The sequence below is a fragment of the Cornus florida genome, unplaced genomic scaffold (genome assembly GCF_030987335.1).
Source record: "Cornus florida cultivar Cherokee Brave unplaced genomic scaffold, ASM3098733v1 CherokeeBrave_3.0.0_Hap2_Chr05, whole genome shotgun sequence".
In the NCBI taxonomy this organism is placed as follows: Eukaryota; Viridiplantae; Streptophyta; class Magnoliopsida; order Cornales; family Cornaceae; genus Cornus; species Cornus florida.
The window spans coordinates 65,991,831-66,010,488 of record NW_026775575.1 but is presented as its reverse complement, the minus strand read 5'-3'; the positions used below and the strand labels follow the sequence as shown (position 1 = coordinate 66,010,488).

The following is an 18,658-nucleotide window of genomic DNA, read 5'->3' as shown; positions in this document are numbered from 1 at the left end:
GAAGGAAAGGGGAGGTGATGGATGGTTTTGGAAGGATAACTCAAGGCATGAATAGTAATTTTCTTAACCTCCCAAAAATGGGAGGAAATGGAAAAAAAGGGAAGGCTAGGGTTGATGAATTAGTTCTGATGCCAAATTTACCCTTACACAAAATCAAGATTACACTTGATTTGAGGATTTAGTTTGCAAAACAAGAATTACAGACCTTGATTAGTTGATTTAGAAGAAAAAAAAAAATTAAAACAAAACCCATACATACAAGTTAGCAGTTGAGAGACAGCGGCTGAAGCTTGCGAACGGCGAACCCGAACTGGAACAGCGGGCGATGGAAACTGAAAGATATGGGTTTTGATTTTTTTGAACAATCTGAAATGTTATGCCAATATGGGTTTTAAACTTTTGATTCTTGCAGACAGATAGATAAACTAAAATATATGGGTTTTGAACTTCTGATTCTTGTAGTTTGCAGTTGCATAGAGAAAGAGATACGGCAGGGGGGGAGTTCAGAGTTAAGAACGAGAATAGCGATGGAGGCGGAGGCTAAAATAATTTGCCCTAAAACCCATCATCCATGGGCCTATAGATTTGCCCTAATGATATACAAAGTAACAAAGAAATTATAAATAAATAAATAAATAATGTTCCATTGTTCAACTCTTATCAAATATGTGATATTCACATTACATGTTTTATATATAAGATATAATTTGGATATTTGTGAGTCCAATTGTAACGACCCAAATCTACTGGGTCCGAATCATTAAACGGATCTTTATCCGACCCAAAATCATCCAAGGGTAATATAGTCCTTTCATGTTAAATTTGCAAATTCAAGTCCAAAAAGGGGCAAGATGGTATTTTGTCTCAATTCAAATGGTTTGAAACTCAAAAGGGCACAATAATCATTTACTTGGGTCTTATAAAAATAATAATAAAAAAAAATTAGTAATAATAATAATAAAGTCCAGGGCAATATACCCTTTTCTAGGGTTAAAATTAAATTATTGCATTATACTGATGTTTACTACACAGAACCGGTCGATGTATAGGGATCACACATCGACTGTTTGGGACGTGTACAGTAGAAAGCCCACTGCCAAGATACCAGTCGATTTGTGGGAAGTTACACGTCGACTGGTTTAGGACGTATACAGTAAAAAGGCTATTGCCAAGATACTGGTCGACGTGTGGGAAGCTACACGTCGACTGGTTCAGGTCATCCGGTCGACATATGGGAACTTTACGTCGACTGGTTCTGGGTTATCCACACTCAAAATTTTCACTGTCCGAGATACACCAACATTGATAACCAATCACCCACGCCACTACACTCACATACACATTTAAATAATTTTTAACATCTAATACATTAACAACAACAACAATATTCACATAATTTACAACACGTTACATGAAATACACTAAATGATTTAGTGTAAATATGTATAATTACATTTCTCCAAAGGCCATATACAAAACGTATCTAAATAATTTACATGCTGCAAAATGGTACATTTGGGTTAACACTTTACAAAATAAGGCCAAATACAAAAGGTAACAAAATGTACATTCTCCTAATCCAAGCTAAAGCTGTGGTGGATGGTCGTCCGCCACTTCTTTTCCCGAACCTGAAAATATTAAAATAATGGGGTGAGCTAAACGCTCAGTAGGAAGTGTCTAATACACATTTCTTTTGACCCCGTGAATCCACGTAAGGAATAGATAAAAGAAAACGGGATCACTGCATAGGGGTACATGGCAATAACTACAACGACAAGTAAATAACACTTGTCACCCACACATACACACCATATATTCTAATGAAGTGCAAAGTCATGCAATGTCACTCCCCATATCTGAAACATTTTCATTTCAACTTTCAAACCGTTAGTGTAATCCAACCCAAGGCACCTCCAAGGCGTCACGAAAAGAGGATTGGCTAACCATCCACGACCACAAGGAACCTCCCAGGCATCGCATCCGGCCTGGTTAGCTCAACTAAACTCCCCTCTAAACTACACTAACACCATGGACCACTAGGCGCCTCCTAGGCGTCTGGGTTTTTGTAAACACTTTTAGAAAACCTTTCCCAAAATAATTTTCACTTGTTTTATAGACATTTTTCCCCTTTTTCTATCTCAATGAATGCATGGAATGTTTATACTTAAATTCATCAATTTAACCATAAAATTCTAACACATGCTATGTAAAGCAAATTTCTAAAATACATAACTAAAATTCTCATTTAACATCAACTTTACATAACAAACATATAAGACATGGATTTAACTTCATATAAGCATATTTCAATACTATAAACAACTAACAATTAGTCACATATAGTCTATACCTATCATTTAAGCAAATTTTACAAGAATTTATACTAATTGAACATGCTACACATCAATTCAAGTTATAAAATTCATAAAAGTAAAAGAAATCATGCATTAGAACACCCCTACCTCAATGGAGATGAAACCCCCCAAAACTCTAAATCAAAGCCCTAATTTTCGAAATTCCTAGGAGGGCCAAAAGTGTGAATTGCTCCTATTGGACTGAAGATCTCGACGAGCCCTCGGTCTTGCCGCAAACGGCACCCAAAAATTCTCAAAATTGAGAAAGTAATTAGAGATTGAAGATTGAGAACAAAAGAAAAAGAAAAAGAGAAGAAAAATGAGGGAGAGAGTGAACTTACAGGGAGAGAGAAAATGAGACCAATTGTGGTCTCTTGGCCACCAAAATGGTGGTGGTGGGTCCCACCACTTTTAATTATCTTTTCCCTTTAATTCTCTACCACAATTCCATGTACATGCTTTTAATTTACTACAACCACACAATTAAGCATTTGAACAATTTACTTTAGTACATAATAATTATGCATGACATGCAAATGACCCGAGACACAACTCTCGTGCACAACAATCCCGGTAGCGATTCTCACCTGGGACCTTCCGGCCCGAAAAACAGAAAAAAAATGCCGAAATGGTTACCATTGTATTTTTAAGAGTCCTGAACTCAAAGAAATGTCCCAACCGACTCTCAGACACACCCAGTACACCCCACGATGTCCGGCACGCAAAACGAGAAAAGACGAAAATACCCCCGAAAATTAAAAAATTCCAGAAATTGAAAAAATAACAAAACTCAGGAACATTACACCAATATCAAATCGCAGTGATTTGTGTGAACCTAGTAACCTGCCTTATATATGGGGTGCACACATATCTATATATATATAAATGACAAATTTATTTATATTTTAAAATATGAAAGGGCATAATAGTAAATTTATTAAAATAATTTACTTCCCTTTCTTTCCCCAAACACAATTATTATCATTTCCTTTCTTTTCCTTCATTAATCAACCAAATACAATAGGAGTTTAAATTTATCATTCCCTTTCCTTCCCTTCTCTTTCCCTCATAACTAATGTTATCATTTCCCTTTAAACCCACCGTACCAAACATAGCCTTAGGTTCATCTTTAAGGAAGGGATGTTTAAAGTTCTAGGAGCCTTGGGTTCATCTTTAAGGTGGGGATGTTTAAAGTATTATGTTTTGCCGCTATTTGATTTTATTTATTTGATTCGATGCCATATTTGATCAAAATGATGATTGTTAGAAGTTGAAATGGTGTATATGTTCTTGATGAAAATGTCATGTTTGTAGATATGGTTGAATGTGTATTTGAAATTCTAGATTGTTAAAAAGCATGCTATATGTGAGATTTATTTCATTTATTATGATGATGTGTTTCCATTGACGCAAGCATGCTTATTTGATTCCATTAATGGCATGAGCATGATTGGGGGATTGAGGTTGAAATAGTTTTAAAAGATGTGTTTGGGAAAGGTTATGAAAAGTGGTTTTATGAAAAAAATTGGATTTCGCGAATCCGGGGCTAATTCAAACTAGAGGGACGCGTGCCAGGTTTAGACGTGTAACATTGATTACTAGACCCCAAATGGCTGTCGATTTTGGAGTCAATGATAGCTAATCAATCTCGCCTTGGTAAAGTCAGTTAGCGATTTTTGGTGTGTGTTGTGTTGGGCCAGGATTATGGTTGGGAAAGCATTACATTTCATGGCATGTTGACATACTTGTACTGATTATGATTTTCATGATGTTCCCGTGTATGATTCATATTTCCTTTATCTATTCCTTTTTTGTTGACTCAAAGGAATCCAAAGCCAATGTTTTAGGCATTTCTTACTGAGCTATTATGCTCACCTCTTCTATTAAACATTTTGAAGACATGGCAAGGAAATTGTAGAAGAAACACCCTCGTAAGCTTAGCAGTTGTTGATGTATTTTGTTATCTTTTGGAAATGTAATTACATAGACAATGGAATCATGTAATTTAACTTTATATATACATTTTTTAGCTTCAAGTGAAACTTTTGTAATCATGGTTATGGAGACCTTATTGCTTTGTAAATCTATTCTTTTAGACGATAAGTATTCTTTTGGGATATGTATGTAATGAATCACGAAAGTTTTTAATCTCTAAATTGTTAACCCTAAGACTAATTTTGACTATCATAAAACATTACTGATGTTTTATGGACTGATATTTGCCTTAAGATCATACGACAGATAAATTACTTGAAGTCCAAATGGAAAAGAAATCAAAGGCAAGAATAAGCCAAGCAAGTTCCATTCCATGCATTCCAAGGAGAAAAGAAAACAAGTCATTCAATTCCAAGCTTCGAAGATGAAAAACAAACAAGACCGGTGTGTCAAATGCGGTAGATAGGTTTGGTAAGCGCCTTAGATTTAAATGTCAAAGTAATTTATGAATTCTATGAAGCTCACATCCTATGATTATTCATTTCTCATATCATAATTTAAATGGCATCATATATTGTCCATATAACTTTGAAGCCTAAGAAACAAAGGAGGAGGATAGAGGTTCACATTCAAAGATCCATCGACCGACTGAATTGAAACACCAGCCGGCTGACAAAGAAAATAGTAAGTTTGGTTTGGCCAAAAGACGTTTCGGCCGACTGAACATGAAGGTTTAGGCCACCAATAAGGGTTTTACAAATATATATATGCATCAGCCGACCGAAGAAGAGTCATCAGCCAACCGACAAAAAGATTTCATGAAAAGCTAAGAGTAGTGCATTTCAACCATCGTTTCGGCCAACCAACGATTAGGGATCAGCCGGTTGATGAGAGGCTTTCAGCCAACCGATGATACTCCATCAGCCGACTGACACAGAGTCAACTTTGAATCAAACGGCTACCTGCGAACTTGGACTATTCACACCTCATCTCTAACAGCTATATTAACCTCCAACAGCTATATTGACCTTCTCTCTCTATAAATATGAGCTGCAGCTTGTGTTATTATATATACCTATTGAGAGCAATTTGAAGAGTATTCAAGAGTTTCATTCTAGAGCATTCAATGCCATTATTTGATCATTCATTTCATATCTCTTGTTCTCCCATATCATCTTAGAGATTTGAGCTTCATTTCATTCATATATTTACTCTAGCTGTGAGCTTACACTTATACATCTATCTTGAGAAAGATTCAATCTTGTATTTCAATTACAATCTTTCCTACAAACTTGTAAGGGTTGGTGTGACCCAAAAAAAGCCTAGGAGAAAGGTGTTCTCCTAGCAAAAAAGAGAAGCAAGGACTTGCTTCATGTGAAGGTTTGCTCTCCACCATTAAGAAGAAGCTCTAGTGGATTGGGAAGTCTCAAAAAGGATCTTAAGCCAAGGAGTAAGAGTTTCCGAACCTCGCTAAAATTTTCGAGTCATTGTTTACAATCTCTTATCCCTATCTCTCTTACATTTATGCTTTTATATACTTTAATTAATTTTTGCATAATTATTATTTAGTAGTTAAAGTTGCAAATTTAAAAATTGGTCATTAACTCTATTCACCCCCCCTCTAAAGTCAATTAGCGTCTAACAATTGGTATCAGAGCCTAATATCTAGTTAAAGATCTAACCATCTTAGAGAACGATCATGGCCAATTTTCATCAAGAAGGTCAATCTAACAATAGACCTCCTTGGTTTGATGGAAATGATTATAACTATTGGAAAATCAAAATGAGAGCATTTCTAAGAGGCATAGATATCGATGCTTGGAAAGCCACTGAACAAGGTGATCATATTCCAACCAAAGTTGTTGATGGTAAAACAGTTCCCAAAACCGATGATGAGTACTTGAACTCTCTAGATCTGCTGGATGGAGAAGGTGAGAAGTAACAATGTAATCCAGTTTGGGTGAGGAGGGTACTATGCTAGTTTCAAATGGAGTTTCAAGGATCATTTGGGTTGGTTAGTAAGAGCTTAGGTTAATAGTGAAGTTTTCATTTGGTTTGAAGCAGTGAGTGATAACATTTTGGCCAGTATGGAGTGATATGGTAGGGATTATTGCAAGAGTGGAATCCAACATTGGTAGTGAGGGTGGGAGTATGTGAGTATCATCATTTATAGGAAGGAGATGGGTTGGTGACCGTATGTGGTTAAGGATTTTATTTGAAGGTATTATTTGCCAGTCAGAGGTTATTTGGGGTGTTCTTTTGTGAAGTAAAGATCGAGTTGTGGCATGTTTTGCTAGTGTGACTAAATTTTTTGCAGGTATGGCTGATTTTGGTATTCCACAAGGACATTAGCTATGTTCACTGAGCTCATATGAAGCTTAAGATTTGTTGGAAGATCAGATGTTGGCTTGACATTGACACTAACTCTAGCAGATATTGTTTTGTGCCTCCTTTTAGTGATGGAATCAGAAAACAGAGGGTGTCCAATGTTGCTAGTGATATAGTTTAGTCCAGAGGCCAGTTGTCCAGAACTACCACATGGTATGATATTGTCCATTTTGGGCCTGAGCTCACACGGTTTTGCTCTTGAGCTTTACCCCAAAAGGTCTCATACCAATTGGAGAAGATGCACTTACATATAAGCACTTCACCTTTCCTCTACCCAGGCGATGTGGGACTGTGCACCCGTAGCTCACCAATGTGGTAACCTGACAGTGTCTCTCGCACCTGCCCACGGCACACCTGCCCACAAGGTCATCACAATCCACCCCCCTTGGAGGCCCGACGTCCCCGTCGGCACACTTCCGGCTGGGTCAGGCTCTGATACCATTTGTAACAACCCACTCCACCACATAGTATGATATTGTCCGCTTTGGGCCTGAGCCCGCACGGTTTTGCTCTTGGGCTTTACCCCAAAAGGCCTCATACCAATTGGAGAAAATGCATTTACATATAAGCACTTCACCTTTCCTCTACCCAGGCGATGTGGGACTATGCACCCGTAACTCGCCAGTGTGGTAGTTGTGATGACCTTGTGGGTGGGTGTGTCGTGGGCGGGTGCGAGAGACACTGACAGGTTACCACACTGGCGAGCTACGGGTGCACAGTCCCATATCGCCTGAGTAGAGGAAAGGTGAAGTGCTTATATGTAAGTGTGTCATCTCCAATTGGTATGAGGCCTTTTGGGGTAAAGCTCAAGAGCAAAACCATGCGGGCTCAGGCCCAAAGCGGACAATATCATACCATGTGGTGGAGTGGGTCGTTACAAATGGTATCAGAGCCTGACCCAACCGAAAGTGTGCAGACGGGGACGTCGGGCCTCCAAGGGGGGTGGATTGTGATGACCTTGTGGGCGTGTGTGTCGTGAGCTGGTGCGAGAGACACTGACAGGCTACCACATTGGCGAGCTACCGGTGCACAGTCCCACATCGCCTGGGTAGAGGAAAGGTGAAGTGCTTATATGTAAGTGTGTCATTTTCAACTGGTATGAGGCCTTTTGGGGTAAAGCTGAAGAGCAAAACCGTGCGGGCTCAGGCCCAAAGCGGACAATATCATACCATGCGGTGGAGTAGGTCGTTACACCAATGTTGCTAGTGATGTAGTTTAGTCCAGAGGTCAGTTGTCCAGAACTACCGAGGTAATCCATAGGGCTTGATCCATATAAGGATGGATGAGTGTTGGCATTTCTAGTGGTTTAGGATTGATGGTTTGTTGGCAAAAAACCAAGGCCCCTCAGCAAGGATGAGGTTATATTGTTCAGTACTTGAAAAATGGAACTCAAATAATCCTTTCTCTGAACTGGTTACTCTAAGTAGACCCTTATTAGACCAGAGTGTAGTAGCAATGTTCTTCACCATTCCAAAGGGGTGACATTTATGCACAAAGTAGCCTAACATATTGGCTTTCATATGTTTCAATCCAACGTGCTCAATTTCAGGAGGTGGTGAAATGATATACAATCAAAAGGCTCAGTATGATGTACAAATTTGAGTGGTATTCTTGATGGTGGTTCATTGACAATGGATGCCCAGGTTGGAGATAAACTAGTGTGATTATGATGTGTAACTAGCTAGACTGGGAGGGGCATGGTTACTGTTAGGGATATTTGATGATGGTGATTAGTTAGGCTCATGGATTATAGATAGGGTAAGGGAGTGGGTATGTCAGTTATAGGGTCAAGAGGTTTGCTTAAAGTAGGGTTGGAATATTCCCGAGGAGGTGGAAAGTGGGAAGAGGTTTTACCTGGAGAGTAAGAGCATGAAATTGAATTCAAATTCCAATTTGTTGCTGCAGCATCTTCGAGGTAGTTGATGTGATGTTTGTGGTGGTGCTATGCCTTGGAGGTGGACTTTGATCAGTGGTTGCTGCTTTGATCAGCTGTGAGAGAGATCGCTCCTCTTAGAGCTTGAGTAGATCATCATCATGTATGAGAGGAATATGGTTGGAAGTGGTGATTTGATCACATAGGTCATCAATTCTGGCCATCAGTTTGGCTTGGCATTTGAGTCTATTCAACCTCTTCAAGGAGATGGTTGTATCTGTACTTGTTTTTGAACCCCATCAAGTCAACACGCAGCCTATATATTTCATTAATCAAGGCCTGAGTGATACTAGGATCAATGTCAGCAAGGACATTGTTATGATCATCAATAAATTTAGAGGAAGGTCCCCTAAGTGAGCTGTTGTGCTTAGAAGCAGAGAATGTAATTTTTTTTGCTGCTGATAGTTGATATTAGGGTGGGAGAAGTGTTGTAGAGGGTGTTGTAGATGGTTTTTTGAGGATAGCAGTGGCCGTTGGTCAGGTGGATGGTGATCATGAGGTTGATATATAGAGTGGAAGGAAAGGTGGTTAGGTTGAGGATTCTGGTAGGATGGGCGACTGGTTTTAGGAGCTCTCGTGGATTTGTCACATGAAATCACATTTATTATTTCACATTTTATATAATCGTTTTTTACTATATGTACAAATATTGAAAACATTTTACACATATAATAGCATACATGTGTACAAGCGCTCTTGAGGCGCTCCCGTTTAGATCAAATTTTAGATGTTGCCGCTTTCACGCTCCTGCTCTCACATCCGCTTTCACTCTTGCTACATACTACTCTGTGTCTTTGATCAAGAGTTCTTTTGTATATTTTGCAGCTATATATACTTGTCAATGTATAGCACTTTTGAGGTATATGCATTCAGAAAACAATCTCTCTACTTCTTTGAAGCAGGAGTGTGTAAGAACTTGTAAAGAACGTCCAGAGACAGACTCAAAAAAGTATGAGAGGGGCTGCCTTCAACAACAGCAAGACGAGCCCTAAAAAAACATGCCATTAGTGAATAAAGTAAAGGGCCAAGAGTCATTTTCAATTGAAGAATCTAGAGTGCCTGGACCAGCAAGTAATTGTTTTGCAGATGACAACAGTATGGAGAATACTAACTAGTATTCAAAATCGTTACTCACTCAATGATAATGACCAGCAATTAATTGTTATAATAAGGAATTCAGAAATATCACATAAGCATAAAATAAAATAAAATAAAATAACGATATGATGATATACAATTATATTTAAAATGTTTTGAAAGCTTAGAAAATTTCATCAATTTGGTTGAGTGGAATAAGTAGAAAGAGAGGAAGGGAAGATAAATTACGGATGTCTCCTGCTTACATTGTATTACTATTAGAATCACTCCAGTCTCCAGGTCATGATCACATTCTTGAGGTAGTTTTTGTGAGTTCGAAAATAACTTTTTTGACCAATAAAAGAAGTATTGTAATTACATGCATTCTTGAGGTTTGTCCTTATATTCTATTGTTATAATTAATGTTAATGTCATGAGTTGGGTACTATTTCACTAATTGGTTGAACATCTAAAGTGGGTGGCCTAAAGTTTCCTTTTCATTTGATTAGAAAGAAAAGAAAGGAGAAAGAAAAATATACTCTTCTGATCACTCTCTGTCTAAATGCATCAATCTTGTAAAAGTTTTCTTTGTTTTTCTTTTCCTTTCTTCTGTACTCTTATTTTCAATTACCTATAACCAAACAGTCTGATTTTGCTAGATGACCAGGGTTTCTGTTTTTGTTGGAGTTGTACCAAAAATATGTGAGAGAGAGAGAGATACTCCTAAATTATTCATTATCTATAATTTAAGATGCATCTTTATGTTATGCAACTTCAATTCCATCAGATTTTTAACTCACTCAAGAGAGAGAGAGAGACAGCAGAAGAAGAAGAAGATCTAGAAGAAGACTATTTCAACTTCAGTATGCCTTTCCTTGTACATGAGGAAATACAATTATCATACCAATTATTATTTATCTTAGAGTAAGAATACTGGTTGATAGTATTACTCTTGCTGAAAGTAAATGTAATCTCAGTACGTATACATACGCATATATGGACTCAACATAAGAGCATCATATAGCTTACCCTTCATCCTAAAAAAAAAAACATAAGAGCATCATATACCGAGCATATATTGTTATGTTTTTTCGTTCATTGATTTTTCCTTGATAAGATGGTTATAACTATGGTCTCGTGACATAAAACACTATTCAAATTGCCGAATCATAACAAGAAGACAAACATCTTTCAAATTTTGGTTATTGCATGAAAGATATATTCTAAGACAATGGCTCTTTTCCAAGGATAATGGCATGTCCATGTGTAAACCAACATTCACAAAATTTAGATGCCAAAACTGCTCCGTATAATCATTTTAATTAATACTGAAATATCTTGAGTAATACAGGGAAAAAAAAAAAAAAAATGGCCGAAAATATAAGAAAATCAGATTTTATTCTTGAGGATTTCAAAAATAAAAAATAAATAAAATAAAAATAGGAACTAATTCCATCCCTTCAAGAAACTAAAGCTTCCAAGAATAAAAGGGAATATTCCAATAGTAGACATATATTATCTCCTTAATCCAGCATTGTTTTTAAAGTTTTTATCATGAAAATATGACAACCTATCAGGATATTGTTTCAATGCATGCACTCTAATTTTTCATTTTTTAATTTTTTTTTTATAAATGCACTCCATTTTTAATGTGAATTGTCATTATTGTCCTTGATTCAATTCAAGTGAATCAAGTAAAAGGCATACAAGTCCTTTAAAAAAAAAAAAAATTTGAAGCGCATTTATAATTTTATTCTCCCAAACGGTAAAGTAAACACACACCCTTTTGCCTAAGCTCGGGCCCTTTCCCTACTCTTTGAGGATAGAGAGATTAGACCACTAGGCCAAAGGCCCTTGGGAGTGCATGTACGATTTAACTTAAGCTAAAACATAGTATTACATATGAAACCTGATTTTCTCTGCAATATTAATTTGTTTTGAATTTAAAATTAATGTAATTGATTGTAAGCCTGTTTAACAAGTACATAAGAAATCAAGGAGAAAAGGCTTATCAATCAGTACTTATATTTTGAGTAAAATATACCAAAATTGTCAGCTTATAATTCCCTATTATATTATCCTTCATTCACTAAGCTAGTGTACTCCTTCCAATTGAACCATCAACAACCATTAGTTCCAAATACCTTATTATGTATTCTCATCTAATTATCTAAAGTTCTATGACATGTTTTACAGATTTATTATGGTTTTCTTGTAAATGTGGTAAGAGCAGTGATAGGCTCAGTGAATTCCGTGAACAGAATCACAGCTCCTTTTGAAATTAAAATGAAGAATAAATTCATATAGACCAAATTGTGTAATGGAGAAGGCTAGCTGAGTGTTTCTTATCATTGGATGCCTGCATTAATTACATAAGGCCAAAGCTTTGATGTTATTCAATGCATCGAAACTCTCCGCATAACTTAGACTCTTCGGTTTGAATAGTATTATCCTTCAATTAGTTCCAATCCATATATATATATATATATATATATATATATATATATATTCAATGTGTTGACTTAAATGGGTAAGAACTTGACGCTGATGTCTCGGGAAGTATCATACCTAATATTTGAATCTTATATCAGCATCTGCAAAGTCAGCTGAGTGCTTCCTCGGTATCAACTCAGTTCTTAGTGACTATATAGAGAGAATACGAACTAGTTCATACTACATAAACAAGCAGAAATTATCAACAAAGAGCAAATATTTTTTTTTTCCCCCGAAGATAAAACTAGTATATTGATGAGTAAATATGTATAGCTCTATAAGAGGAGACGGGTAAGGACAGCTATATTTTCTTTGGGCAAAGAACTTACGTGAGATATAGAACCACAGAATTACAGACCATTAAAATCACAACTTACAATTTACCCACAAAAAAAAAAAATCACAAACTTACATTTCGCTTTTCAAGCTAGGATTGTTACAGCTGTATACTTAATTCTTGCAAATTAAAACGCAGTTTCTTCATGCATGCTAAATATATATAGGCTACTAGTACTGAAACTTGCCATCACCACCATGCTCATCTCTGTCTCGCTTTATTCGATTTATCGGTATTCTACACACCTCTATATAAATATATATATATATATATGCTAGCTCAATGCACTGAGACTCTTGGAGTTTGAGAATGGTAAGATTTACACAACACACACACACACACACACACACATATATATATAACTCAAGTAGAGCAGCAATCAACAATATTTCTCATGACCTGTACCTGGGTGGTGAGGCACTTTATGTAGTGTGCAGTCTCTGCCAACAAGCTTTGCATATCCATGGCTTCTCCTCCGGGCACGAGCTTCCGGAGCTTGTTGGCCCGCCCAAGTCTCTCTCTTCTCCTTAATAAGGCCCCAGACCTCCTTCTTCCTCTCACAGAAACGCGGAATCGGATTCTCCTAAGTACGGCCCGACTCCATACCCGCCTTGACCCGACCGTTGAAGCCATGGATGCATTAGCAGCAAACTTAATCAGACGATAACGATTATATATCTCCATAGCAGAAGAAGATGTGTTACTATTTATGGGTTTGTCCTTGTTCAATCTCTTCAAGCCTCTAAGAAACCTATAAGCAAACCTAGTTCTAATGGAAGAACCATTAGAACTAGGTTTTAAGGTTAAGCTATAAGGAGTCATAGAAACCAAAAATGAGATAGAGGGAGATTGAAAGAAAAATTAGGGTTTTGGAGATGGGTATATATGTATGTAGCTAGCTGATTGTGATTATATATATATATATATATATATATATATATATATATATATATATGTTAGTACAACGGGCTTCCTTTTGGAGATAAAGATTTATTCTGACACAGAGGGTCCTTCTTGCTCAGAAGGACAAAAGGAAACTTCAGTTCTGATCATTATTTCTGACACAATATCCACTTATAGTCTTATACCAAACAGGAGATAGAAGGGGATTGGAAATGGAAGGGTGAGAAAGGAGAGGATAATTAGTTTGGAATTAATTTTTAAAAAATGTGTTAAATATAGAAATATATAATTGGATGAGTAATGGGAAAATATTTCATTTTCAGTAATTGGGTTTGTAGGTGAAAAGTGAGTTTTGTGGGCCTACAAAAGGGCCAACTACCATATGATCGCACATGCTTCCATTACCCACTTGGATGGTGGGACCTTCTCATTTTTTTGTTGCATTATCATTCTGTTCTTTCTACGTAACTACTATATTTTATAGAAACACAATAAATAAATAAATAAATATATATATATATATATATATATATAGTTTAATTTTGTTTATTTAATCTCTCGTTTTTGGTCACTATAGAATGACTACTTGCACGAAGGCGGCCAGAACAAATTAATACGTGAAGTTTTTTTGAGTAGGGTCGAAGTTTGGTGTAAAAATAATTTAGAGGGGTTGAATATTTGTTTGATTCTTTATTCGATTTATAAATTATTTTAATTTTATTCAAATAAAATTAATAATAACTTACAAAGTAACAATAAAGGGCAAGTAAATAAAATAAAATTTGTGAGATACATCAAAGTTTTTGGCGTGGAAATCCTTGTTAGAAGAAAATTGATCAATCGGGACAAAAACCACATAAACATTCACCGAGCAAAAGGATTTACTAATTTTTGAAGTAAAGTATAATGGCCAATGACTCAGGCTCACACCCACTTTGCTCTATCAAGAACTAGTTATTGAACATTCCAGGCTAACTCTCACAACTCTCCGTCCAATTGCTGCAAAGTTCAGGTTGTAGAAGGGTTGTTGGTTAATCATGAACACTCCGCGAATGCTATGACCCCATTGTAGTACAATCGATTCCTCATTTCCTTCAAGTTCTAAATTTGTAAAGGCTAAAAGAAAATCCTGCTTTGCTTTTCGGAATCTCTATGAATTGCTCGGACTTCGATCAGAAAAAAGAGTTTCATGCCTAAATCACTCTCGTGTTTAAGTGTTTGCTCTCAAAAATATAAAATCAGATTGCTCTGAAAATCTCTCTAAAAAAGCTTCACAATGATATAAAAATAATTCCATGTTTTTCCCAAGCATTAAAATACCTATTGGGGCTGGAGGTTTGAAAGGTTTATATAAGCTAGAGAGTTCTCAAAATATATAAAAAGTTGTTTTAAAATCATAAAATGACTTCGCAAAAAGTTTTAGTGCAAACAGGATACTAAAAAGTTACCAATAACTAAAATCCGGCACATTCAATAAAATGCAACTGGTTCTGTTTAAAATGCAACTGGTTCTATTTTTACTAAGAGCAATTCTGATCACTGGAATTGAAACAAATTGTGTTTTAAAGTGCAACCAGTTCTGTTTTGGTCGACAGCTATGATTTGACTGTAACCAATTCTATTTTGAAGTGAAACTAGTTGCACTTTTACAGAGTCTAAAAATAAGAATGTTTTGACTCAAAAATTTCAATGCTCTCGCAACCAACTCAAAATATATATGTGCAATGTGTTCCTATTCACAAACCTGATCTAAATGATGTTCTCATTGATCTGGAGTAGGCATGCACTTGTTGTTTCGCTTTCGACGTTGAGACTAAAAAGTAAATAAAAAATTACAACTCGATTGGACACGTTTTGACACCGAAATATGCCAATTACAAAATTTATATCTCACGAGTTGAATTATGGCTATAGACCAACCAATCGAGCTATATTCATGAACATCTCAAGCTTGACTCGTTTAAAGGTTAGCTCGAACTTGTTTATTAAGTAAACGAATCGAGTTGGAGTTCGATTTCTAGACTTATTGAGTAAATGAGCCGATCTGAACAATATTGAACTCGACCAAAGATATTTTAGCCTAATAGTACTTCTTCACCTTCCAAAGTTAAAGGTCGATGGTTCAGGTCCCTAAAGAGGCAAAGTGGAATGTGAGGGTGTTGTGTGAGTGTGTTTTTTTTATATATATAAAAACTTTGGCACGAAAAATACTCTCTTTTTTTTTTTTTTTTTTTTTAAACTCTGTTTCTTGCCAATGAAAAAATATTGGGCCCAACTCATGTAGACTCGTGGACAGAAGTTCATGTAGGCTCGTATACGTTTATGAATAATATAGACTCGTATTGTGCACATGAACATGTTAATAAGCATACGCATGTGTAGCTTTATGAACATACACTCATGAACATATGCATTCTGAAGACGAGCCCAATTCGAGTTCTAGTGACTTTTATTATCAAAAAAGCCGAGCTCGAGGTGATTCTGAACTTTGCAAAAAAATGACGACTTGAACCCTTTCTTGAGCTTGCTGCAATCCTTATCTGAGCTCAAGCTGAGCCCATAAATGAACTGTGAGCTATAGTTTGTAAATTGGAAAATTAATTTCTATGTCAAAACTTGTTGATCGAATTGTAATTTTTATTTATCTTGATCTCAGTCTTTCGAAACCGAATGAAGTCACTTTATATTTCGAGACCGTCGGATTGGATGAAACATCAATTAGAAAAGGTATGTGAGTGAAGTCACTTTATTTTTCGTGTTTGGTGTGGTAAGAAAAATGGGTTTTATTGAAAAATTTGAAATCTAAAAAAGTTCAACAGATTGTACTTTTTGTCCAACAAGTTAAACTTTTACAGAATGTATTACAGAGGAATTTTTTCAAGTCAGCCAAAGTTTAACCGGTTGAACTTTAAATCCAACTGGTTTCACTTTCCTGAAACCCAAGTTTGCTCTCTATAAATTTCCAACCGGTTCAACTTTATTTCCAACCAGTTGCACTTTTCTAACATCTATGAGATTTCAGTTTTGGTAACTTTTAAGTTTCATGTTTGCACCAAAATTCCTAGGGAAGTCCTTGTATGTTTTAAAACTTATTTTTCATATATTATGAGGATTATCTTGGCTATAAAAATCTCAAAAAAAAAAAACTTCAACGTATCCTAGTATTGCGTCATTAGGAAATGCATAGATTGGTTTTCATATCATTATTGAAGTTTTTTTTATAGAGATTTTGAATATATATATCTTTCTTAGAGCACACCCTTAAACACGTGAGTAATTTAGGGTGATGTTTTTCATCTGATCAACAAAATTTTTAGAGTCTACTTCAAATTACAAATTAAGATTGATCATAACAGCAGGGTCCTCTTTTAGTTTTCGCAAATTAGATTTGAAGGAAATGAGGACTCGATTAAACTACAAAAGGGTCAGAACATTCGTGGAGTATTCGTAATCTACTAACAATCCTTCTACAAAGATCAAAGAATTATCAATTCTAGAATGTTTGGATGGGGGAGTCACTAAGCTCGTTCAACCCTCTTTTTTGGCTTTTAAAATGATCTAAAACCCTTAATAACTCTTTTTCTATATCATCTAGCTCAATGTTCATCGCCTCTTTGTATTCATCAAGGGTTAAGTCTAGAGGTGTTCAACAATTGGTTCTTCATATTGTGAAGTGGGTGTGAACCTAAGTAAAGGTGCATTGTACTTTGCTTCGAAGATAGTGGATCATTTCGCTCGAGACTGCACGAGAGTCTCCGAGGTTTTTCTATCAATTGGAAGATTTTCTCTAATTAACATTACCTCTCTAAAAATCCTAGCCTCATCTCTCTTTAACTTTATTTTACTTGCTTTATTTTACTGTTCATATTTTTGTGATTGTGATGTGCAATTAAGAGTGAGTAATTTAATCAATCACAAAAATCAAGTAAGTTGACTGGCCTATTCGATCACTCTGAGTCATTAAAGTATTGTCCCCCCCCCCCCCCCCCCCAAAAAAAAAAAAAAAAAAAACATAACAGTTTCCACACTGCACTACTCACACGAATGAGTCGAGCCTAAACAAACTTAAGCTCGACTCGACGTAGTTCATTTGTTGCCTTAAGTAGAATTATTTTATAAATTGTGCTAAGCACGCGACTATGCAAGTTCAACATTTAGGTCTTATGAATTTCATAGCGAATCTCACATATTTAAATACTAAGATTGTGTGATTATTGCAAAGTTTTATAAAACTGTATAATTTTTCATTTGGCTATAAAAAGAAAAAGAAAAAAGAATGGAGCAACTATAAATAAATTTTCTTATTTTACATATCATTTATTTATTTTTATATAAATCCACTTTTGTTGAGTTGTGTCTCAAATTCTTAAAGATTGTGAATTGTTAAGGTTGTGGAGACTAAATCACAAGTTTTGATTTTGGGATCGAAATGATATCGATCAATGCATAGAAGTTGTGAAAATTAATCTGTGGATCGTAGCGGGATCGAAATAATATCGATAGACACGTCGCATCAATCCCAAGAGCTATGTAAAGTTGTGGATCGAAGCCGAATTGAAGTGGTATCGATCGACGCCATGAAGACTTCGATCGTCGAAAATTAAAAAGTGCGAGATTTTGTTCCTAAAGTGAAAGTTTGTTTCTAGGAGCCTGCAGACAATTGTAAGGCAAGTTGTTTCTTTGTAATTGAAAAAGTTGATTGTAAGGCAATTAGTGACCACCAAGAAATTGTAATTCTTATCCAACAAGAAATGGGGTTTGGAGAAATAGAGGTGGAATTGGGTGAAGAATGTAGAAAGAGGAAGCATATGGGTAAAAAATATGAGTGTTGTGAGGCGAGGAGAGAATATATGTGTAATTCCTTTATGTAGAGATGTACCTGGAAAGATGATAAGTGAATGAGTCAAGTTAGGCATTTATGTGTCCTCTTCCTTAATTCATAATGGTGAAAGTTCTCTCTACGTGTAGCCTAAGATGTTGGGATTAGCTACGTAAAATATGTGTGCTGATTAATTATGTGCTTGATTGATGCATGTATGATTGAATCTTCGTGCTATGCGTATGTGTGATTGATACGACAGATGATATGTTGTCATTGTGATTGAATTAAAGAGTATTTAATTCCCAATAACTGATATAAAACTAGTTGAAATGAGTTAATAATAATATTTTTTTTTTTTTTTTTTTTCTAGTTGGACTCACACACGCATGTCTCTTCTGAGACTTGAACCCTGACCT

At 35.9% G+C, this 18,658-nt stretch overlaps 1 protein-coding gene across 2 annotated transcripts; it reads right to left on the bottom strand.

Moving 5' to 3' along the window:
* Nucleotides 1-1,447: 1,447 nt before the first annotated feature.
* Nucleotides 1,448-13,604, bottom strand: LOC132310194 (transcription factor IBH1-like). Of its 2 annotated transcripts, none has more exons than XM_059808402.1 (2): nt 12,923-13,604; nt 1,448-1,628 (listed from the first exon to the last, which is right to left on the bottom strand). In XM_059808402.1, exons 1-2 carry the CDS (start codon nt 13,337-13,339, stop codon nt 1,575-1,577), a joined length of 471 nt encoding a protein of 156 aa, XP_059664385.1. In that variant the 5' UTR covers nt 13,340-13,604; the 3' UTR covers nt 1,448-1,574. The 2 variants fall into 2 exon arrangements, with proteins under 2 accessions (XP_059664385.1, XP_059664386.1); XM_059808403.1 differs by lacking the exon at nt 1,448-1,628 and adding an exon at nt 9,190-9,598.
* Nucleotides 13,605-18,658: the final 5,054 nt, after the last annotated feature.